Genomic DNA, 25,387 nt, shown 5'->3' on the forward strand with positions numbered 1-25,387 from the left:
TTTCACTTCATTGTCATCTATCTAAGAGCAGATGATTATTTAGTTAGTTAGTTAGTTAGTTAGTTAGTTAGTTGTTTCACAAAAGAAGCCAAGAAGCATTTTCAGTACGGAGTTCTCTTTTATGACCACTCTATTTGAACAGAACATTCAGTGAACACAATTTACTAATTCTCTGGTTCACTTTTCAGTCCGTACAGGATTATGTGGAGGGTTTTTTTTTTTGTGATTGTTGCAGCCAGAAATGCTTGATTTCCCCTGACTCTATTCAGGGGAAAGAGAAAGAAGTCGTCTTTGGTCATGGCTAACTCTTTAAGTATTTACAAAAAATGTGATAAATTCCATCATAAATGCAGACAAACTGAAGCAGTGGTGGTGATGAGTCCAGAAATAGACACAAAGGAAATGATTACAGATAGAATAACTCACTTTTATTACTGTAAATATCAGCATGAAGAGAGTTTAAGCCAAGAAGGACGACAGGCACAGGTGGAGAAACAATCGATAGTTGATGGGATCAATGTATTAAGAAAAAAATCTTTTGAAATTTTGGAAAATATCCAATTCCACAACATAGACGTGTTTGATTTTCCTCCGTACATTGTCAAAGATTCCTGCATTCTGTCTGATAAACTAGCCACGCTTTAATTGGATTTTTATGTGATTCTATAAATCCTGAACTTTTTATGTTCAGACAATGCACTCTAAAAACTTCAACTATGATGTACCACATTTTTTGGTGAAATATTTTTGCACTTTAATAAAAATATTGAGTAAATTTTAAAGCTGTGAAATCACTGAAATATACCGTATGAATTGAGTAAATGTAAGAAAAATTTTAAGTGAATCTGAATAACTACATTTAGTGTCATGACACATGAAATTGAGTAGAACATGATAATATTATTTAACAAAACAAATGTTTACTAAATGTTTTAAACTGAATTTAATTCATACTGGACTTTTAATTATCAAAAGTAATGTTACATTTACGTCTTCTTTTTTGTAAACTGTATTTATCCTCTACTCCAGGAGTACTTTACTTGAGGTTGATATATTTAATGAAACTAAATTTTAAACATAAAGCAACTGATACACATTAACATTTTATTTAAACATTTATATGTCAAATTTGACCCTTATAACATGAGATTAAGTCTAAATTCAACCTGGCTTACTTTTGTTGAACTGAACAAACCTGTAAGACTTTAATCTTCAGTGGGACACAAAAGGAGACGTCAGGCAGAACGTCAGAAGAGACTGATACCCTCAATCACCATTCACTATCACTGCATCTTTTTTATATAAAATAAATGAATAGTGAGTGAGTAAATACTCGGTCTCTCTTTGTGTTCCGTAAAAGAAAGATATACAGGTGTGGATGACATTAGTGTTATTAGATGACATGATTGTTAAAACTATACCTCACACAGTAAGCACTTCCTAAAGAAATGTTACCTTTGAAAATGAAGCACAGAGAAATATATAGTGTATAAATAGTTAAATAAATGTTAATAAATTAACATTTATTAACATTTATTTCTGAAGTAAGGCAAGTTCTTTGCTCTTGCAATATTCAGTTGGTTTTGTCCCTTTTTTATGTTTCCATATATTTAATTCTGAAGAGAACTTGGTGTTAGTCAGCCATCCAGATAAGGCAGACAGACGTCTGGTGTGGTGTACAGTAGCTAGGACTGGAATACACGTCTGTCCATGCTGACGGGTGAAGGCCAACATCTGTAAGACCTCGACGACTTCAACTGGGGTTCCCCGAAAACCTGCAATAACAATAATACAATTCAGAAACAGTCATACCCATTACACAGTGTCTCACCTTATCTCAGGAGTATTCCCATCACAGTAACTCTTATAATACCTATAAACTCCAACAAAGGTTCTGAATATTAATTTAACATGGCATTTTGTGAGAAGTCCACTGACCTTCCCATGTTTTAATTTACATGTAATTTTCATAAAAATAAAAATAAAAGAAGCATTTTAAAGAGAAAAAAATAATTTATTTAGTCTGTAACATGTGATAAAAATATTTTAAGTCATTTTTGTTCCAACAGTAGACTAATTCATACACATCAGGAAGTGCACAGGCAACATATTTGTCTTATTTCCTCTGAGTCCTGTTTTGAGGGAGTTATTCTGCATCATGTACGTTTCATCCATACCTTTAAAACACACTAAAAGTTACTAGAATGTAAAATATTTTCGTCTACACTCACCGGACACTTTATTAGGAACACCTGTACACCTGCACATTCATGCAGTTATCTAATCAGCCAATCATGTGGCAGCAGCATAATGCCTAACAATCATCAGGCTGAAACACCTTGTTGATGAGAGAGGTCAGAGGAGAATGAGTAGACTGGTCTGAGCTGACAGGAAGTCTACAGCAGAAGACTACATCAGCTTACACTCCTGTCATCCAAGAACAAGAATCTGAGGCGATCATGGGCATAGACTCACCAACAAATTTTTTTTCTAATCTTCAGCTGTCCAGGTTCGATGAGTCTGTGCCCACGATAACCTGTTCTTGGCTGACAGGAGTGGAACCCAATGTGAACTTCTACTGTTGTAGTCTCAAGGTTCGATGTTTTGTGCATGCTGAGATGCTTTTCTGCTCACCACGGTTGTAAAGAGTGTTTATATGAGTTGCTATATCCTTCCTGCCAGCTCAAACCAATCTGTCCATTTTCCTCTGACCTCTCTTATCAACAACGCTTTTCCACCCTCAGAACTGTTGCACACTCAGTGTTTTTTGTTTTTTTGCATCATTCTGTACAAACCCTAGCAACTGATGAGTATGAAAAACCCAGGACATCAGCAGTTTCTGAAATACTCAAACCAGCCCATCTGGTACCAACAACCATGCCACAGTTAAAGTCACACTTTTCTCCCCCTTCTGATGAGCGATGTGAACATTAACTGAAGCTCTTGACCTGGCTGATTGGATAAACTGCATGAATGTGCAAGTTTACAGGTGTTCCTAATAAAGTGGACAGTGAGTGTATTTATCAACATTAACTTAAAATGATCGAAGAAGACTTCTCTTTTTGCTCACATCTTCCCTCAGGTAGATATTGTACATATTGTCAGCAGGGCAGTGTCTGTCATGCTAATACCTGGTAGGGCGTTCAGCTTATGAATATTAATCACGTGGTATGCGTACACCCGAGATGGTGAGCACTAGCCAATGGGATTGCCACTTGCAAATTAGTTGCCATCAGCTGGTAAAGACTTCTGTGTGGTCTTAAAGCCTTTGTTTTATGCGAACAGCTACATTGCGATTAATCAAAATAAACTTATTAAAATGTCATTATTATTTCTCTAAATGTGAGCGAGACCCCCCCCCCAGTTATAAAGGTTGCTACGCCCTTGATCATACACCATCGCAGCCTTGCGCAGGCTTCATGGAGCTTTTGAAATGACCTTATTATCTTAAAGTTTAGAAAATAATAAAGTTATAAAGTTATAAATGTTAAGTTTGTGGTGTTGAAGTTGCCAATTTAAATCTACCTGCTGCTTTAGCTCACGGCGATAAATGACAAAATTATGAAGCAGAAATGTTATTAAAGCTTCAAAATATAAAACATCATGTAGTGGAATCCTCTTCAGCAAAAACAAAAATGTCTGAGTCTCGAGGTTTTTGATGGCAAAAAGAGATTAGATTTTGATTACCATGGTAACAAGAGCCGAGTCGGTTTGCAAAGCAAATGCCTTGAGACAATCATTGTTGACCTTGTTGAGTGGGGTTTTTCCATGTTTTCTTCTAATCGCATTTCTGTCATCTCAGCACACATATATTCCTTTCTTTATATCTTATCTATAACTGAGGAGCACACTCAGTCAGCTTCATTTTTTTTTTTTTTTTAGTTTACATTTTACTGATTTGCATACAGATGGTTCTGAGATATGTCAGAGCAAGCCTAGAAGAAAAAGATAAGTTTTCCAGTGGAGGAATGTGCACTCAGTGACTTCACATGTCCGTCACACCAGCTTGACCTACTTTGATTTTAGTTTGTCTGAATAATATACTGATTCTTCTGTAATATTTCAAACATTTGGTAACTCATGATTAGATCTCATTTTGATTTCTTAACATATACCAATTGATTTCTTCTATGCACCATTTGCTTTTGAAAATATACCATACTAACACACACATTGCTGCATCTTCTCTAACACAGGTGGCCTTATCAGTACTTGCACATTTGCATACACAGGCCTTTGTGTACAACGTTCTGTATTTATCTAACTTCAGCCGTTTGAGCAATAGTCCACTCATACAGCTTGGCAATAATAGTGCATACACGCTAAGAAATGAGAGATAACAAATTATCGAGCTAGGAAGAAAAAGATACAAACTGTGAGTGAGAACTGTGTGTTCGGTGATGTCCCACAAGCAGGACTTACATCAGTTTGTCCAAGTTTCACTTACATGAACATTCACTTATTATTTTCTGATTAATAAAGTACTCCATGTACTATTACAATGTAATCATGTTTAAATGCTGATTTAACATTAAGCCACTCTCTCATCACGATTGAAATACATTTTAAAGTCATTATTAGGCCTTTGATGGATTAAACCCTTTCTTATAACCTTTCTTATATATTTCTTATAATATTTTTAATTTGATTAGGCATTTACATTTATTAATTTAGGAGATGGTAATTCTGCAGTCCAGATTGAGGTTGGAAGTTCATTCCACCACTGAGGGACAGTTAGTGTGAAAGTTCTGGAAAGGGACCTTGAGCCACACTGAGTGGGAATTACCAAGCTTATGTCGTTGATTGATCGCAGATTGTGTGAGGGAACGTAAGCCTTCAGGAGAGAGTTGAGGTAGGAGGGTGCTGTTCCAGACAAGGTCTTGTAGGTGAGCATCAAGGCCTTGAATTTGATGTGGGCGGATACAGGAAGCCAGTGGAGGGAGATGAAGAGGGGTGTACCATGGGTTCTTTTGGGCCGGTTGAATACAAGGCGTGCTGCTGCATTCTGAATCGATGGAGCTGCTGGGAGGCCCGAGAGTAGTGAGTTGCAGTAGTCCAGTTTAGCGAGAACAAGAGCCTGGACTAGTATCTGTGTAGCCTGTTCGGTGAGGTAGGGTCGGATTTTCTTGATGTTGTACAGGATTAACCTACAGGACCGTGCAGTTGTTGAGATGTAGTCTGTAAAGGTCAAGCTGTCATCAAGAATCACCCCAAGGTTCCTGGCCATCCTGGGTGACTTCAGTGTGGTTGAGCCGAGCTGTACAGTGAGGTTGTGGTTGATTGAAGGACAGTTTTTTTTTCAGTTTTTTCCAAGTTGAGCTTAAGGTGGTGTTCCCTCATCCAGACTGAGATGTCAGACAGGAAGCACAGATTCGTGTAGTGACATATCGATCGTCAGGCTGGAAGGACAAATAGAGCTGGGCGTCATCAGGATAGCAATGATATGAGAAGTGCTGGCCCAAATTTAGCCTATTACCCAAAAACACTTAAAATTCAACATAGAAGCAAATACTCACATCTGTAAACCCAGTTGGAGATAGAAAAAAAGACACCAGCCGTGAGTGAGAAGAAGCAAGGGTCCAGATTTATTGGTTCCGTTCCACCACACGAGATCCACACCGATGAGAATTCTCAGAAGTGATCTGACACCCGGAGCTCAAGCTCCAGTATTTATACTGTATTTACACAGTAGATAACCAATATATTTCAGAAAGACTATGATATCAATACCAATAGGGTTAAAAAAAGAGCTCATCTACATTACCATTAGGTTCTGAAAAAGGCTTATCAAATTTACCATTATGTTTTGAAAAAGGACTTTCCAATTTACCATTAGGTTCGAAAGTGGAGAGAGACAAAACAATTTAGAGTGACCTTGGTCTCACTATTATCTCATGGAGTCAGCTTGACTCAGCTACCCTTATAAATGGCTCCTCATGGTTTTCTCTTAAAATTAAGGCCTTCCTTGCGAGACAAGAATCTTCACCATCTGAATTATGAGTAAGTTTCTTTTACATTTTTCTGTATTTCTGGTTTATAATTTACTTTCATATTTGCTCTATATCTCTATATTATATATAGTTATACTGCTTGCAAATGGTTTACTGTACTTCCAACTTCATAATATCATTATATTACCCTTCTAATATCCTACATATCCTACTACTCTTTATATTACCCTTATAATATCTTAATACTTCTTTTTATTATTCTTATAAAGTTATAATGTTGTGTGTGTGTGAGAGAGAGAGAGACAGAGAGAGTGTGTGTATGTGTTATGTCTACATGCCCGCCCTTGACTGTACGAGAGTGTGTGTGTGTGTTTGCACTCCTCAGCTCTTATACTTCTTTTTGACTTTTTGACTAATATACCATAGTGTGTTACTCTTAAAGTGTGAATCCAATTTGCCTAATACCGCTTCTGTGTGTCTAGGTGCCCGTCGTCATTTTTCCTTCTCTCCTTTACTGGAGGGGCTGGATTTGAATCTAACCATTCTTCCCTCTTCTCACCTGTCAGTCCGCCCTACTCTCAGTGGTCTTCTTATTTCACCTTTGCTGACTATCCCATGTCCCCAGGACACACCCCATTTTCTTCCCCCTACCGCTCTCCTCAAGATTACGCACCCACCAGTCCTGTGAATTTTCAATAAAATTACATATTACTCATACTAGGTCTCCCTCATGTTTATTTCATGTCATTTTTATCCACAACAGAAGCCATGAGACTCAATCACCTGCCCTAGAGATGTAGTGTAAACAGAAATGAGCAGACTGACCCCTGTGGAACGCCAGTTGTGAGTTGCTGAGTTTCAGAAGATCCTTCCCTCCACAATACCTTGAAGGATCTGTCTGAGAGATAGGATTCCACCCAGCGCAGAACCGTTCCAGTGATGCCCAGGCTGGAGAGAGTTAACAGGAGCATCGGCAGTGTCGAAAGCAGCAGAGAGGTGGAGTAGGATGAGGACAGATGATCTAGAGGTTGCTCTTGCTAGCCGTAAGGCTTCAGTGACGGAAAGCAGAGCAGTCTCCGTGGAGTGATTGCTCTTGAAGCCAGACTGCTTGGTGTCCAGGAGGTTGTTCTGTGTGAGAAAATTGGAGAGTTGATTAAAAATGGCTCTTTCAAGAGTTTTGGAAAGAAAAGGGAGGAGGGAAACAGGCCTGTAGTTGTCAACTACAGCAGGGATAAGTGATTGTTTTTTAAGCAGTGGGGTAACTCGGGCCTGCTTAAATGAGATAGGGTATGTGCCAGTAGAGAGCAATGTGTTAAAGATGTGTGTGAGTGCAGGTAATAGTGTGGGACAGATGGACTGAAGAAGGTGAGAAAGGATAGAGGATCAAGAGGACAGGTGGTGGGATGGCTAGAGAGCAGGAGTTTAGAGACATCAGACTCTGAGAGAGGAGAGAAGGAAATCAGTTGGGAGTTACATGGAGGAGGAGCCGGTCTGTGCATGTCTGGGTTTGAGAACTGGTTCATTGATGTAACTGATGGTTATTGATGATTGATGTAACCTTGTTGGAAAAGAAAGTGGCAAAGTCATCTGCAGTGAGAGAGGGAGGGGAAGGTGGAGGAGGGGGACAGAGAAGAGAAGAAAAGGTTTTGAACAGAGTGCAGGTGTTGGGAGAACTAAGAATCTTCTCCTGGTAGTATGTGGCTTTATCAGTGGAGATGCTATGGGAAAAAGAGGAGAGAAGTGTCTGGTAATTGGTTAGGTCAGTCAGATCGTTAGATTTATGCCATTTCCTTTCAGATGCTCTTAGTTTGACCCGGTTGTTACACAGAGCTTCTGAGAGCCAAGGGCTAGAGGGTGATGTGCGAGCAGGTCTGGAGGTTAGGGGGCAGATGCTGTCAAGAGAAGATGTTAGGGTGGAACATAACATGTCAGTTGCAGTGTTTAAGTCCAGTGAGGAGAGGTGGCTATCAGAGGGAAGTGAGGTTGTGACAACGGAGGAGAAGTGTGAGGGGGAAAGGGAGCGAAGGTGGAGACAGTGAGGGGGTGAGGGGAGAGAAATAGAAAACTGGATAAAGAAATGGTCAGAGGTATGGAGAGGAGTATGAGAAGATTATGTGTGGTGCAGTTACGTGTGAGGATGAGGTCGAGCTGTTTACCGGCCTTGTGAGTTGCTGGGGTAGCGAACTGCTTGAGGTCAAACATGGATAAAAATATCATTTGTTAGCCAAATGCTAATTTCTTTTCATGAAATAAACTTAAATAATAGATGTCAATTTTAAACAAAATTAAGTGTTGGATTTTCAGGCATTTATTTTGGTATGGCCAACTCAAAAAATCACTTAATTGCTATTCAGAGATTTTATTAAGGTAGTATAGCTTTTTATTATTGTGATATTTACAAAGAATTATTTTTTTAGAGTGTACACACAATCAATTATTTTCATTTCCTGAGATTTCTGCTACTGAGGTACACAGAGCTTTAAAGAATCTTGATAGTTATAACTCAGCAGGACCAGACAAATTAGATTCTTATTTTCCTTATAAGCTATATGCTGATTTTATTGCTGAGCCCCTTTCCCCTCATTTTTATCTTACTCTCACTATCACTCCCTCCGCTGAAAGAAGAGAATCCTGATATATGAACAACTAATGGCCAATCTCTAAACTTTGTATCCTCACAAGAATTCTAGAGAAGCTTATCAATGAGCAACTACAGGAATTTAGAAAATATTTAGAAACTGTTTTTAAATCTGGTTTTAGAAGAAAAAAACCCAGCACAAGTACTGTGTTCAAAGTTGGGAATGACATTGCTAAGGCACTGGACTGTAAGAAATACTGTGCTGCTTTATTCATTGATCTTTGAAAGGCTTTTGACACAATTGATCATTGTACACTTTTAAGCAGATTGTTCAACACTAGTTTGTCTAATGGGGCTGTTACATGGTTTGTTAATTACCTCTCAGCTAGAACACAAATGTGTACAGATAGCTGGGTGTATTTCCTCAGTCCAGGCCATTTCTAAAGAGGTGCACCAGGATTGGCCAATATATCCTACACTGTAAGAACAGGTTTCAGTTCAGGACAGAACTGGGTCAGAAAAGGTTATAAGTATGCTGCCCCTTCAGCATGGAACACAAAACTAACTGAATTAGTTTCAATGGAAGGGTAAGGAAGGCATTCAGATCTGGGGTTCTGGAGCACTATGGCTGCCATCGCATCATCCAGGTGGAGGCTACACACTAGTGGTGGTTGAGGAGGAACCCCCCTCCCCCCCATGTAAAGTGCTTTGAGTGCATAGAAAAGCACTATATAAATGTAATGGGGAAAAATAAATAAATAATAATAATTTTTTCAAAAACCACTCCAAACTTAACAAACCATGTCTTCATGGAGCTCGATCAGCATGATCATGATGGAACAGGTTTGGGACTCTTAGATCCAGTGAAGGGAAATTGTAATGATACAGCATACAAAGACATTCTATACAATTGTGTGCTTCCAACACTATGGTAACAGTTTAGGGAAGAAACAGGATAAGTGTATAATCAAGTTCCAGTTAGTTCAGAATGCAGCATCCGGAGTTCTTACTAGAAACAGAAGATATGACCACATCACCTCTATTTTATTAGATTAGATTAGATTAAACTTTATTGCAATTGTGCAGAATACAAATAGAGAGCCAATGAAATGCAGTTATCATCTAACAGGAAGTGCAAATAGCAATATGTCCCTCTCTTTCGGACGCCTCAACATTTTTATCAGTAAATATATTTCCAATGAGATTATTCACATGAAATTTTCACCAGACATCAGTATTAACTCAAGAAATCCGGAAATATAAAGAATTCACAACATTAAAGTCTATAAATGAAGTTATGAGTAATAAAGAGGAATGACACGGGAAAAAAGTATTGAACATGCTAAGAAAAAGCAGTTCTCCAAGGCAAGGAACGATTTCTTTATATATGTGTATTTCTTGAGTTAATACTGATGTCTGGTGAAAATTTCATGTTAATAACCTCATTGTAAATATATTTACTAAAAAAAATGTTGACACGTTCAATACTTATTTCCCCCAGTGTATATACATTTTGTTTTACATTTTGTATACAAGCTATATAGAGCAATGACAATAAAAACCCACTTGACTTGAATATATATGTGTGTGTGTGTGTGTGTGTGTATATATATATATATATATATATATATATATATATATATATATATATATATATATATATATATATATATATTCATAAAATATTATGTTCTATAAAAAGTGCAAAGGTATGAGGTAGAGAAATTAGAGACCAGCTCAGTACAAACAACAAGGTGTGCAAATATAGAAAGTGCATTGTATAGAGAAATGAGGTATATATGTCTGATGACCATCAGGTAAACATGCAGATGGAGTCATGTAGTAATCAGTCAGTAATGTGCAGAAAGGCAAGGTTGAGAACGAGGTGTAAAGGTAAGCACCATGGTAGTGTAAATGACAACAGACATTAAATATTAATATTATCATTGTACAATAGAATATTATTCTTTACATGGGTCAGAATGGGGATGTAAAGTTCAGCGTCTGAGTTCAGGATGAGGTCATAATGGTCGTGTACACTTCAGTGCCTGAGTTATGGTCATGTACACTGGCTCCCAATAACATCTCACATTGATTCTAAAATATTACTATTGACCTACAGTATAAAGCAGTAAAAACTAAGAAACTAAAGCCCCACAGTTATGGAACAGCCTTCCAATTAGTGTTCGGGACTCAGACACAGTCTCAGTGTTTAAGTCCAGGCTGAAAACATTTGTTTACTCAAGCTTTTTGTGAATAGTTTTGTTCTTAGGTAAAGGAGCCGATCTAGAGGCTCACAGGTATAGAGTGTTGTGGTGAACTGGGATGTTTGGATGCTGTCTCCCCCACTTTCACACCTTCACCCAGGTGTGTTGGTGGAGAGGCTGGCCGCCTTATGTTCCAGGGAGTCCTCATGTCTATGTTACTTTCTGACTCTCCCTTTTAGTTACACTGTCATAGCTAGTCTTGTCGAAGTCCCTGCTTTCACTCACACACAGTACATTGTCTTAACCATTACGGGACAATAAACATACCTAATAATCTCTCTCTCTCTTTCCCTCTCTCTCTCTCTCTCTCTCTCTCTCTCTCACTACACATGATACTCCTGAGATGCCAGTGATCCTGACCGCTTCTGCTCTCCGGACCTGCCTGATCCATCCTGATGTCCTTCTTCTTGTTGGAGTTCTCATCAGTTGGAGGTCACATGCTGCTGCTGAGAATGTCCCCACATGGTGCAGACTAAAGATCACTGAGATTACTGAGGATGGTTCCACTTAAACACCATAAAGATGTTTTGGACCTCAGTTCATATGAACAGTTATGCTGTGATAGCTTTAGCACTACAATTACCACAAACAGTTCTGCACTCGAGTCGCCATCAGTGAACAGTGGAGAAGTTCAACACAACAGACTTCCTGTAGAAACTGTAATGAATTTCCTGCTTACACATCTGCACTATTTGATCATGTAGTATTAGCACATTTATAGAAGGGGTGTATTTGTCACCCAGATGAGGACGGGTTCCCTTCTGAGTTCGGTTCCTCTCAAGGTTTCTTCCTCATATCGTCTCAGGGAGTTTTTCCTCACCACCGTCACCTCTGGCTGCTCATTAGAGATAAATTCATACATTATATATTTATGTGAGATTTATTTCTCTGTTTTATATTTTGTATAAGAGTTTTTAAAATGCTTTACTTTATTTTAAATGTTTGTGTGATTAGTCTAATTTATGTTATGAGTCATTTATATTTCAGTATCATTGTGTTGAGTATGAGAAGTAGTGCTGTGGCGTTTGTGCGAGTGACGCACGGAGTTCATGTTGGGGTCGGGGGACTTGCGCAAGGGAAGAGCACGAAAAGTTCATGTCAGTGACTCAATGAGGAAATGTAGCTTTGACAATAAAGTTAGTAAAAGCTTTATTTCTAAGTGTGCATGCCTGCATTATTCGAACCCGTTTAGAGATTGGACCTTCACAAGTTCTCCTCAACCCCTCTTACATTTATGTAAAGCTGCTTTGTGACATGGTCCATTGTGAAAAGCTCGACACAAATAAATTTGAATTGAATTGAAGAACCACATATGGGTGTGATGGTCAGGGGTTCACATACTTTTGGGCATATATTGTATCTTACAACTACATGTGTGTCTATGTATGTATACAGAATATACTATGTTATTATTTGTTAAATTTTGGAATGAAGCAAAATATAAAGCACAATGAAGTACACTGCAGTATTTCAGATTCATTCCTGCATCATCAAAAAGTGAGCTCAGTACTGAGAAATAACTGTGTGTAACTAATTATTTTTAAAAACCCTGTAAGATGGGGAAATGTGTAGTCAGAGCATCTGATGTTGAAACTGAGTTTCTGAAACATATCACACTATGGAAATTATGAGTGTTTAGCATGTATATGGCAATAAATAAGCAAACAATTAGTTTATAGTCCTGGTTAGTGCAAAGTCAATATTTTTATTTCACCTTTTCCAAATCATATTTGTTATAATAAACATCTAGAGTAAAAATGATGATAGTATTATCTTTATTCATCCAAAACTCATCATCCAAAATAAAACTGAAATGTTGTAGCATTTATATACAGACTGAAGAAGGAAATTGTCTAATCTAGGGAAAATATATTCCTCGAGCACCGATAAGGATGGATTGTTGTGGCTAAGACTTTCTTTAAACAAGGCTTAGAATATAATAATAATAAAAATAATAAACAATGTGTTATTTTTCTTTCTGAAACAATGATCTGTTTGCATTAAAAGGAGTTGGATGTAGAAGATGTTCTACAAATGATTATCAAAGCTAATAATACTAAAAATAATACTAGTAATAAACACTGACCTAGCATGAAGGTAAAATGCGAGATGTTAATAATTCAAACAGTTGCATTGTCTAAAACCTGAGCCTGTATCTGAACGGGATGTCCCGCGTTGGCTGCATCGTCCCGAATCCCCACCGCCTCACATCAATGTCTGGGATCTCTTCATCTGGGTTCTTCAACTCAAAGTCAAAATATGTGAGCATGAGGAAGACGAACTGCTTGAGCTCGTTGATGGCGAAGAACCTCCCGGGACACATGCTGACCCCGGCACCCCACGGCATGTTGTAGTACTTCACTTTCTTTCCTCCTTTGTAGAATTCTGTCTTTTTTCTGCCGTCGGGTGTGAGGAAGCGGTTGTATTTGAAGGTGTGTGGATCAGGGTGCACCTCTGGGTCCATCTGGACAGCAGTGTAGGGGAAGAGGGACACACGGTCACCTTTGCGGATCTTGTATTCGTGGCCGTTGTCCATTTTCAGGCTCATGTCCTCCAGAACGGCTCGTGTAAGCACAGGAGCAGCCGTCATGCGCAGGCTCTCATCCACTGCACTGTCCAGAACCGGGGTTTTGAGAAGCATGTCTCGGGTCAGGTTAATCAACGGGCCACCACGCTTCACCTCCTGTCCGGTTTCATGCAGAACCTCATCGACCTCACTCTTCACTGCTTTCATGGCCTCTGGGTGCTTCATGAGGAAGAGAAGAAGCCAGAATGATGCAGGACCTGTGTTGCCCTGGGATGCCCAAAGGAGCAGGAACATGTGTCTGTCCAGCATGGACTCATGCATTCCATGCTCGGCACGCATCTGCTGTGATTCAGATATCCAGCTGCTAATGTTCTCTTTGGTGTTCACCTTCTCCACAGCGAGGACTTTCCAGAAAAGCTTCTTCAGTCTCTCTGCTTCCATTTTCTCAGAAGGTCCCAGAACTCCGTAGGCCAGCTTTGGGAAAAGTTGATCATATTTACGGAACTCATAAAAGAGTTCATTTGACTCCATTCGGTCGACTTCCTTTGCTTTATCCACGCTTCCAGCAATCTTGCCTACTTCATTTCCAAAAAGCGCCAGATATCCGGCTCGGAACACGATGTTATAGCAGTAAGCGAAGAGCCCATCCTCCTGCCACGGTCGGTCATCATCATTTCCAGGCCCAATGTTGTGCAACATGAGGTTCTGTAGGTTGTTCATCATGGCTTGTGTTATCACCACCAGGCCATCACCCATCAGATGCTTGTTGCTGGATGCCTGAATGAGCTTGTGGTCATCTTCTAAGGGATGGTAGCCAAAAACACGCTGGACCAGGTGCTTAGCGAACTCATTAAAGTCCAGTTTGGCCCGGGCCTCTTTAACCACCGAGCCGAAGGACAGTGGGTCTGTGAGGAAAGTGAAATAAAACCCTCCCAGCTGAACAGTGAAAATATCCCCGTGCTTCTTTCTCATCCTCTCTAGAAACTTTGCAGTGTCCCTCCTGAACTCCAGGACGTGTCCCAGCCATGGAAGAGGGCCTTTATCCAGAGGAGGTTCTCCAGACCTTCGACGACGAAAGGCTCCAAGGAGGTAAAGTCCCCCAAGCAGACAGAGAAACAAAGCAAAAAGAATTTGAAGCACAAAGCTCATGTTGTTTCTTTTCTCTCTCTCTCTCTCTTTGTGTGGTGTGTGTACTCTCAACACTTCCTCCAGCTTCTCTCTGTTTAAACTCTTTGAGTTCAGACTCCGCCCCTCTACTGTACTTTGAATTCCAGTAATGCTAGATGATCTCATACAGGAAAACCAGATGTACCGGTTTTTTTTTGTGTGTGTACAAACCCACATTTCTGTGGGTGAATTGGTGAATTATGTGGGTGAGAATTGGAAAATCTCTGACCTACCAGTAGGGAAAATCCATTTGAACAACTCATAACTCCTACTCGGAAAATCAGAGATTCTCAAGAGCGCTGACTTCTCAGAGTTGAAATGCACAGTAAATAACACGTGTTAATGAAAGCGACTTTGAGTCCCTCTAATTAACATAGCACAATCTGACCATTTTTTATGCTGATGAATATCTTTGGCACCGTTGCCTGACTTAGAAGAACTCCTCAACAGTGGCACATCACAGAACATTAATGAATGGTAATGAATGGTATTAAATAGTAATGAATGGTACTGAATGGTACTGAATGGTAAAGGCTTTCACATGTATAACCCTGATTAAAATGTTCACCTTTGTGAGCTTTTGTATCTAACCAGATGGGATTTTTAAATGCATGGATGAAATGTACATGGTGCAGAATAAATCCCTCAAAACAGGAGTCAGGGGAAATAAGAGAAATATGTTGCAGTGCTATCATATCATCTCAGGTATGAAAACGAGATGTTCCGATTTTTTTGTGTGTGCAAACCCACATTTCTTCATTCAAGTGAGAATTGGAAAATCTCTGACCTACCAGTAGGGACAATCCGTTTGAACCGCTCTCATAGTTATTACTCGGAAAATCAGTGTTTTTAATCTCAAACCTCATTATTGTAAGTCTTTTAAAATACAGTTTCACTGTGAAATTGTTTTTTTTCTTTTAGAGAAAAACTCCTCATCAGAGGCATGTCACACCACATTAATGAACGGTAATGAATGGTACTGCATGTTAATGAATGGTAAAGGCGTTCACAAATGTTCCACCTTTTGTGAGCTTTTGTATCTAACCAAATGGGATTTTTAAATGCATGGATGAAACGTACATGGTGCAGAATTACTCCCTTAAAACAGGAGTCAGGGGAAATAAGACAAATATTTTGCCTGTGCACTTCCTGGTGAACTTGCCTTACTTTAGGAATAAATGTTAATTACAAAGGAAAGCTATTTATACACTATGTTTCTCTGTGCTTTATTTTCAAAGGTAACATTTCTTTATGAAGTGCTTACTGTGTGAGGTATAGTTTTAAAAAACCCTTTCATCTACTAACACTAATGTCGTTGACACGTATTCCACGTAATGAAGGTTAGGACAGATACAAGTGCAGATAAGAGTTTTTAATAAAGCGAGACAGGTAGACAAATCCAAATCATAAGGTAATAGCATGGTCACAAACAGGCAATGGGTCATACGATCAGCAAACAGGCATAAACGAGGCAAGGCAAGAATTGAGAACAAGAAACAAGATCAAAGAACATGAATCAAAATGAGGAACGGGGTACAAACGCTTGGTATGGTGATAACGCTCAATACTACGCAAAGTGCAAAGAGACATGAGGAGTTTAGATGACAAACGTAATCAGGGGTGAAACACAAAACGGCTGAAAACAATGATGGCACACATACGGGAAACAACCAATGACAATACAGGGGCGGAGACAGGACATAAACCAAAAGCACGTGTCGAAAGTAAACAAAGTCAGTGTCACTAAAGACCCAAAAGCGTGCGTTTGCTAAGAGCTCGCACATCAAACTCTTACAAAATTGTTGAATTTTTTGCTGCTACTGCATTACAAAAATATAGTATCTAATTTATTGTCACTATTTACAATTTATATACACTTTACCTGGCTGCTACCACTATAACTGCAATGTGCATATTTGGTATAAGTTAATTTATTGAATACTCAGTCATAGCATGTTATGTTTACATTTATACCATTTTTACATTATATTGTTACTCCTTGGCACCTATCTTTTGCACTACCTGTTATATCAGACACTTCCACACTAAGACTGTGTACTGTTCATCGTTACACTGTCACTTACTGTACCTATTGTCCTGTTTTAGTAGTACTGTACTGTCCGGTGTTAGCACACGTCTGCACGAGCACTTTATGTAGAATGTTTGTTGATCTAATTAGTTCTGTGCCTCATGTGGTTAGTTTGTTGTTTTATGTAGCACCATGGTTCTAGAGGAACATTGTTTCGTTTCACTGTGTACTGTACCAACTGTATATGGCTGAAATGACAATAAAACCACTTGAACCTCAACTTGAACTTGTGTCGAACTCGCACTTGGGGTTACCGAGCACACTGCATGCTACAGCACTAGCTCGAGGGGAAATTGTGACAGTCATCCACACCTGTATGTCTTTTCTTTACGGAACACAAAGAGAGACCGAGTATTTACTCACTCACTATTCATTTATTTTATATAAAAAAGATGCAGTGATAGTGAATGGTGATTGAGGGTATCAGTCTCTTCTGACGTTCTGCCTGACGTCTCCTTTTGTGTCCCACTGAAGATTAAAGTCTTACAGGTCTGTTCAGCCCACTGGTTTTGTACATTGTTTCAAATGTAATTAAAAGTCCAGTATGAATTAAATTCAGTTAAAAACATTTAGTAAATGTAGCATATTTGTTCTGTTAAATAATATTCTCATTTTCTGTTACATCTCCGTAGTTTTTCAATTATATCTACTCATTTTTGTTTGTTTCACTTTTGTGGGTTTCTGTTGCATTGACAGGTTTTTAATGATATCTACTCAATTTTAGGTGTCATGGCACTAAATATAGTTATTCAGATCTACTTAAAAAAAAAATTAATTAGATTTCACAGCTTTAAAATTTACTCAATATTTTTATTAAAGTGTAAAAATGTTTCACCAAAAAAATGGAGCACATCATAGTTTAAGTTTTTAGAGTGTGGATAGGATGTGTGTTCTGACTCCTTTCTATCAGAGCTAGCGTTAACTTTCTCAGCAATTTTTCCTACAGTAGCTCTTCTGTGGGATCATACCAGATGGGCTAGCCTTCGCTTTCCATACGCACCAATGGGCCTTGGGGGCCCATGACCCTGTCGCGGGTTAACCAGTTGTCCTTCCTTGGACCACTTTTGGTAGGTACTAACCACTGCATTCCTGCTGTTTTGGAGATGCCCTGACCCAGTCGTCTAGCCATCACAATTTTGCCCTTATCAAAGTTGCTCAGATCCTTACGCTTGCCCATTTTTCCTGCTTCCAACATATCAACTTCGAGAACTGACTGTACACTTACTGCCTTATATATTCCCTCAGTGCACACACACACACACACACACACACACATACATATATATATATATATATATATATATATATATATATATATATATATATATATATATATATATATATATAATTTGTTAAGGAGTTTTAAGGGGAAGAATCAAATATATAAAGTTTAGGAGTTTATAGTTAGTATAAAATAAAGAAAGAACATTATCTCTGTGTGGCAGATTGTCTACACAAGCCCAAGATAACAGTGAGGGAAACCTGACACACTGTGATGAATTTGTTTGAGTACACTGCCCTCTTATGACTGACATGAAATCAGCCAAGAAACACAATATTTGGTTTGTTTAAGGAACTCAGCAGCAAAGTAAGAAACGTTTGTGTCTTCAACTTGCTGCATTGTGAACTCATCCTGAGTTACAGTGCATCCGGAAATTCTCAGCACTTCAATTTCTCCACATTTTGTTATGTTACAGCCTTATTCCAAAATGGATTAAATTCATTATTTTCCTCAAAATTCTACAAACAATACCCCATAATGACAACGTGAAAGAAGTTTGTTTGAAATCTTTGCAAATTTATTAAAAATAAAAAACAAAAAAAGCACACGTACATAAGTATTCACAGCCTTTGCCATGACACTCAAAATTGAGCTCAGGTGCATCATGTTTCCACTGATCATCCTTGAGATGTTTCTACAACGTGATTGGAGTCCACCTGTGGTAAATTCAGTTGATTGGACATGATTTGGAAATGCACACACCTGTCTATATAAGGTCCCACAGTTAACAATGCATGTCAGAGCACAAACCAAGCTATGAAGTCCAAGGAATTGTCTGTAGACCTCCGAGACAGGATTGTATCGAGGCACAGATCTGGGGTACAGAAGGGTACAGAAACATTTCTGCAGCACTGAAGGTCCCAATGAGCACAGCGGCCTCCATCATCCATAAATGGAAGAAGTCTGGAGCCACCAGGACTCTTCCTAGAGTTGGTCGCCCGGCCAAACTGAGCGATCGGGGGAGAAGGGCCTTAGTCAGGGAGGTGACCAAAAACCCGATGGTCACTCTGACAGAGCTCCAGCTTGTCTCTGTGGAGAGAGGAGAACCTTCCAGAAGAACAACCATTTCTGCAGAACTCCACCAATCAGGCCTGTATGGTAGAGTGGCCAGACGGAAGCCACTCCTCAGTAAAAGGCACATGACAGCCCACCTGGAGTTTGCCAAAAGGCACCTGAAGGACTCTCAGACCAAAGATTGAACAAAGATTGAACTCTTTGGCCTGAATGGCAAGCGTCATGTCTGGAGGAAACCAGGCAATACTCAGCACCTGGTCAATACCATCCCTACAGTGAAGCATGGTGGTGGCAGCATCATGCTGTGGGGATGTTCTTCAGCGGCAGGAACTGGGAGACTAGTCAGGATCGAGGGAAAGATGAATGCAGCAATGTACAGAGACCTCCTTGATGAAAACCTGCTCCAGAGCGCTCTGGACCTCAGACTGGGGCGAAGGTTCATCTTCCAACAGGACAACGACCCTAAGCACACAGCCAAGATAACAAACGAGTGTCTACAGGACAACTCTGTGAATGTCCTTGAGTGGCCCAGCCAGAGCCCAGACTTGAACCCGATTGAGCATCTCTGGAGAGATCTGAAAATGGCTGTGCACCGACGCTCCCCATCCAACCTGATGGAGCTTGAGAGGTCCTGCAAAGAAGAATGGGAGGAACTGCCCAAAAATAGGTGTGCCATGCTTGTAGCATCATTCTCAAAAAGACTTGAGGCTGTAATTGGTGCCAAAGGTGCGTCAACAAAGTATTGAGTAAAGGCTGTGAATACTTATGTACATGTGCTTTTTTGTTGTTTTTTATTTTTAATAAATTTGCAAAAATTTAAAATAAACTTCTTTCATGTTGTCATTATGGGGTACTGTTTGTAGAATTTTGAGGAAAATAATGAATTTAATCCATTTTGGAATAAGGCTGTGACATAACGAAATGTGGAGAAAGTGAAGCACTGTGAATACTTTCCGGATGCACTGTATTATCTCAGCTCTCCCAGTGAAGAAGTTCTTTTGCTTATAATTAGGGGGCCAAACCCCAATGGTATGTAGGCACCCTGTAGTGACTGTTTTCTTCTTCTTCTTCTGAGTATTATTAATATTATTATTATTATTATTATTAACAATAATAAGAAATATAATAGTAGTAGTAGTAGTACTATGGTTGAAGTTCAGAAGGTGCTGGAACCCTATTACCTTTGTTCATGTCCTTCTTCCTCTTCTTCTTCTATGCTGAAAGTCTATGGCAGCCCCTAGAACTGTATGGTAAATAGTTTTGAAATTTGGCACACTGACTGGGCAAAAGTCTAGCGTCTAGTGTCACCATTGGGTCAGGTACATTTTTACTTATAACTTTAGAAGCATTTGACATAGGAACTCCATGACGTCATATTCTGGATTTTCCACCAATTTGAGTTTTTTTTGTTTTTGTTTTTTTAAAGCATTTAAGTTTTCACAGCTCACAATTTTTGTTCAACCTTCATCAAATTTAGCTGAGATGATCTTGAGACTCCACAAAAGCTATCAGAAATTGTTAAGATATTCAAAAGCGTTCTTCTGTAGAACGATACATCCAACAGGAAGTGAGGTCTTATGTTGACATATAGCTTAATGGATTGACATGAAACTTTTAACTAAAAAGATAAACATTTGAGATATTTGAGCACTAGGGGTCACTAAAAAAAAACTATCCATCCATCTTCTACTGCTTACTCCTTTTTCAGGGTCACGGGGAACCTGAAGCCTATCCCAGGGAGCATCGGGCACAAGGCAGGATACACTCTGGACAGCCAGTCCATTGCAGGGCACAATCACATACACACTCACACACCCATTCATACACTACGGACAATTTAGACACGCCATTCAGCCTACCATGCATGTCTTTCGACCTCGGGGAGGAAACCAGGGTACCTGGAGGAAACGCCCGCAGCACGGGGAGAACATGCAAACTCTGCACACACATGGCCCTGGCGGGACTTGAGCCCTGGACCCTGGAGGTGTGAGGCAAACGTGCTAACCACTAAACCACCAAAAGAAAATAATAAATTCTAATTTTATTAATTATTCTGGTGTCATCTGATTTTTACCGTCCACCATTTAAAAATTTTATGCTATCTATGCTTTCACATTTTCACACCAATCTTGGCAGACAGATTCATTTTAATTTCATTTGATTGCTATAATCAGGAAAAAGGTGTTTTTCCCCCACAGTATTTTTAATTTGTTTAAAGTTTATTATCATGATTCTGATTGTTTGGAAGCTTCTAAGGTCAGTTTATCTAAATTTCTTAAAAACCCTTTAAAACTTTTCACAACCTTCAATTTTTGTCCAAGCCTCACCTTTAAACACAAAAATTATTATTATTATTATTATTTTATATTCAAAACTGTTTATCTACTGCATGCAATACATGTTGACAGTAATGTTGTAAAACAGTAAGTGAGGTCATATTTTGAAAACACATAAATAGACAAAATCATGTACAAAATGATGTCTCTGAATCCAACGGTATACCATACATGCTTGTAGAAGCGCAGTTGAAAAAGCAATGCTGGGGCCTACCAGACATGCACAGCATACAAAGCACACTGAGCTCTGTAGCCTGATATTTTAACAAGTGGCTCACCTCATTTGTTTTGAAAATCATTTTCATCGTGGTATGAAATGCTTTATCTACAGAAACAACCAGGTTTGAGATGAAATCTGCAAATTCACAAAGGAATTTAGAATATGGCCTTGAATTTATGACTAGGTTTTTGTGAGCTCTTTCAGGCTTCTCAGTGGGTGCTTCACTGAGGAGAGCAAACCTGTTGGACACGTGAAGCGGAGAAGAGTGGTGCTCCCGTGGGCAAGACTTAGCGTTAGCTTTGGCTTTGCGATTATGCCACTGAGTCGTCACCCATTCGCCCCACTGTGAGGGATCTAATGATGGAGTTGGGGGATTGTTATCTCCGCCTGAGGCATCCAGATTTTCCTCGACAGAAACTACACTGATCTCACACACACTAACCCTCTCTAGAGTCTGCATGCACACCTCTAATGCTGCAATCTTCTCCATCAGAGAGATAACTAATATACACTTATCATAAATAAAGCTATTAATAATAATGGAGGAAGAATGACTGAACATCCTGCACTCAACACACTGAATAAGCTGAACGTTTGCTATTCTTTGTCATAAGTACTTGTCTTTCACTGAAAGAGAGGCAGAAATCCATTTTTCTCAGTTTTGTAATATTTCTTCTGCTTTAAAGAGATTTCACACACACATTCTAATAAACAAATCAAAATACTAAACAAAATAAATAACATAATTCTGCACCATTTCAGAGACTTCATAGAAAAATCAAAGACACAATCTTGTGTAATGTTTCCTGATGTGATGTTTTTCAGGTAAGTGTGTTGTGAGGTCAAGGTCATGTTCTTGTTGAGAGAGAACCTTTTTTTGTTGTTGTGTTAGAATGAGTTGAGTTTGAGGTGTGTGTGAAGTGTTTCAGTACTTTTAGTGCATTTTGGAGGTGAGGATAACTGCTTTGAGTTTTGAAAGATGTGTGAAATTAATTATTTAAAATAACTGATGGGAAACTGTTTATTCAGAGGATCTGATGCTGTAACTGAGTTACTGAAACAATTTTTTATATAGTCACAGACATATACACACATGAGGCAGTAAATAAGTCAATATTTCTATTTCACCTTTCATATTATTATCATTTTATTCATCATAAGTCTTAAAGTGCTTTCCGTAGAACAGATCAAAATAAAACTCGTTGTAATATTTATACAGTATACAGTCTGAAGCAGGAAATTGTTTAATCTAGGGAAAATATTTATACATTCATCTTGATCACCAATAAAGACAGATTATTACAACTGAGGCTTTCTTTAAACATGAATATGAATATGAATGATTAGCAAAGCTATTAATAATACTAAAAATAATAATAGTAATAAACACTGACCTAGCATGAAGGTAAAATGCGAGATGTTAATAATACGAACAGTTGCATTGTCTAAAACCTGAGCCTGTATCTGAACGGGATGTCCCGCGTTGGCTGCATCGTCCCGAATCCCCACCGCCTCACATCGATGTCTGGGATCTCTTCATCTGGGTTCTTCAACTCAAAGTCAAAATATGTGAGCATGAGGAAGACGAACTGCTTGAGCTCGTTGATGGCGAAGAACCTCCCGGGACACATGCTGACCCCGGCACCCCACGGCATGTTGTAGTACTTCACTTTCTTTCCTCCTTTGTAGAATTTTGTCTTTTTTCTGCCATCGGGTGTGAGGAAGCGATTGTATTTGAAGGTGTGTGGATCAGGGTGCACCTCTGGGTCCATCTGGACAGCGGTGTAGGGGAAGAGGGACACACGGTCACCTTTGCGGATCTTGTATTCGTGGCTGTTGTCCATTTTCAGGCTCATGTCCTCCAGAAAAGCTCGTGTAAGCACAGGAGCAGCCGTCATGCGCAGGCTCTCATCCACTGCACTGTCCAGAACCGGGGTTTTGAGAAGCATGTGAAGCATTTGAGATAGGCCAGCTTTGGGAAAAGTTGATCATATTTACGGAACTCATAAAAGAGTTCATTTGACTCCTTTCGGTCAACTTCCTTTGCTTTATCCACACTTCCTGCAGTCTTGGCTACTTCATTTCCAAAAAGCGCCAGATATCCGGCTCGGAACACGATGTTATAGCAGTAAGCGAAGAGCCCATCCTCCTGCCACGGTCGGTCATCATCATTTCCAGGCCCAATGTTGTGCAACATGAGGTTCTGTAGGTTGTTCATCATGGCTTGTGTTATCACCACCAGGCCATCACCCATCAGATGCTTGTTGCTGGATGCCTGAATGAGTTTGTGGTCATCTTCTAAGGGATGGTAGCCAAAAACACGCTGGACCAGGTGCTTAGCGAACTCATTAAAGTCCAGTTTGGCCCAGGCCTCTTTAACCACCGAGCCAAAGGACAGTGGGTCTGTGAGGAAAGTGAAATAAAACCCTCCCAGCTGAACAGTGAAAATATCCCGTGCTTCATTCTCATCCTCTCTAGAAACTTTGCAGTGTCCCTCCTGAATTCCACTTTGCAGTGTCCCTCCTGAACTCCAGGACGTGTCCCAGCCATGGAAGAGGGCCTTTATCCAGAGGTGTGTTGTGTGTGTTGTGTATGTCGTGTGTGTTGGGGTTTTTTCTTCTTCTTCTTCTCTCTCTTTCTCATCACTTTCTCCAGCTTCTCTCTATTTAAACGAGTTGGCGCAACATTTAATTATTTATATGGAATCACATGTGTCCAACACAATGTGTTAATTATCAACCAATTACATTACTGTGTACGTCACTTCCGCAAGACATTAAGTTTCCTTCACAAGCAAGATTGTGCTCTTTTTTATCGGTGGACATGTTGGATGCGTCCAAGTCAGGTAATTCATTTTATTTGATATTAATCTCAATATTAATATGTATTTGATATTATTTTCAAAATGTTTAAGCTTTTTTTTTGACAATTTGCTGGTGAGGTGCATTTGTAGAGGCATTTGTAGGAAGTAAACTGCTTCGCCGAATGTATTTCTATGCAAAACATTTTGAGGTAATTTATGCCACGTTTTTGAGGTAACTTGTCATTTTAGAGAATATTGTGTACTTGTTTGTATGTGTGATTTGTCAATAAAATGCTGCCGACGTCACTTCTCAAGCCTCATTTTGGTCTCTGAGCATCTGATGCTAATCACACCGATTGGTTGCAGTTGATTCTTGTGAACGTGTTTGAAATGTGGTGCTTAATGTAGGTGTGTGTTTAAAATATAAGTGTATTGGAAGTGTAAATTCGTGTCCCATTCGTTTTTAACGAAGTTTTAAAATAAGCCTGAAATTCTTGTCGGCATTGGCTTACTGAGCGATTTGGTTAAATGAGTCGGTTCAACTGATTTGGTTCATTCATACTATCGAAATAGGATAAGCGGCTTTGGTAATGATTCTTTAAATGAACCGAATCAGAATCCTCTTCTTGAATCGTTTGAGTCGTTCTCACTCGGTCAGGGTTGCACGTGTTGGTTGATTGATCAGCACGTGTTCACAGACCATAAATCCCGAGCCCGCTGTAGACACTTGACAGAAAATTCATACTAAAGTAAGTAATTTATAATTTCTGGGTCTAAACAGAGCAGAAGTATTGCTAATGTGTCAACAACAGAGTTCTGCAGAAAGATTTTGAATGCCTGTTATTCACCAGAACAAATTTGCAGTTGATCAGTCTGTCTAAAAGAAAAAATCTAAACACACAATATAAAATTCCTGAACTGTGAATAAAGCCTTTGTTTTGCTTTTAGCAAACATGTCTTATACTCTCAGATTCAGTTCCGTTTTCCACATTTTAATGAATTTTGGAAATTGTTCCACATGGCCTTGAAAATGTGGAAAGTGTGAAGATTCAGTGTATGCCAAATAAGTAATCTATGAATGTAATTAACTGCTTCCTTTTTTTTTTAAAGGACCATTAATCACAATTATGAAAGATGACACATCGGGTACAAA

At 39.1% G+C, this 25,387-nt stretch overlaps 2 protein-coding genes across 2 annotated transcripts; both read right to left on the reverse strand.

Annotated features, from left to right (window-relative positions):
* Positions 1-12,481: 12,481 nt before the first annotated feature.
* On the reverse strand, positions 12,482-14,522 carry LOC128610594 (5-beta-cholestane-3-alpha,7-alpha-diol 12-alpha-hydroxylase). The gene has a single exon (XM_053630005.1). The coding sequence runs from the start codon at positions 14,470-14,472 to the stop codon at positions 12,934-12,936; it is 1,539 nt and encodes a 512-aa protein (XP_053485980.1). The 5' UTR covers positions 14,473-14,522; the 3' UTR covers positions 12,482-12,933.
* A 7,640-nt stretch (positions 14,523-22,162) lies between these two features.
* Positions 22,163-24,104, reverse strand: LOC128610762 (5-beta-cholestane-3-alpha,7-alpha-diol 12-alpha-hydroxylase-like). The gene is given in 3 exon segments (XM_053630178.1): positions 22,163-23,359; positions 23,401-23,885; positions 23,888-24,104. Coding segments are annotated over 3 exon segments (1,062 nt in total). The 5' UTR covers positions 23,982-24,104; the 3' UTR covers positions 22,163-22,876.
* Positions 24,105-25,387: the final 1,283 nt, after the last annotated feature.

This window comes from Ictalurus furcatus, chromosome 7 (genome assembly GCF_023375685.1).
Source record: "Ictalurus furcatus strain D&B chromosome 7, Billie_1.0, whole genome shotgun sequence".
In the NCBI taxonomy this organism is placed as follows: Eukaryota; Metazoa; Chordata; class Actinopteri; order Siluriformes; family Ictaluridae; genus Ictalurus; species Ictalurus furcatus.

Bases quoted from the DNA above. Each gene is read 5' to 3' on its own strand.
- LOC128610594 (XM_053630005.1), bottom strand. From the start codon at position 14,472: ATGAGCTTTGTGCTTCAAATTCTTTTTGCTTTGTTTCTCTGTCTGCTT.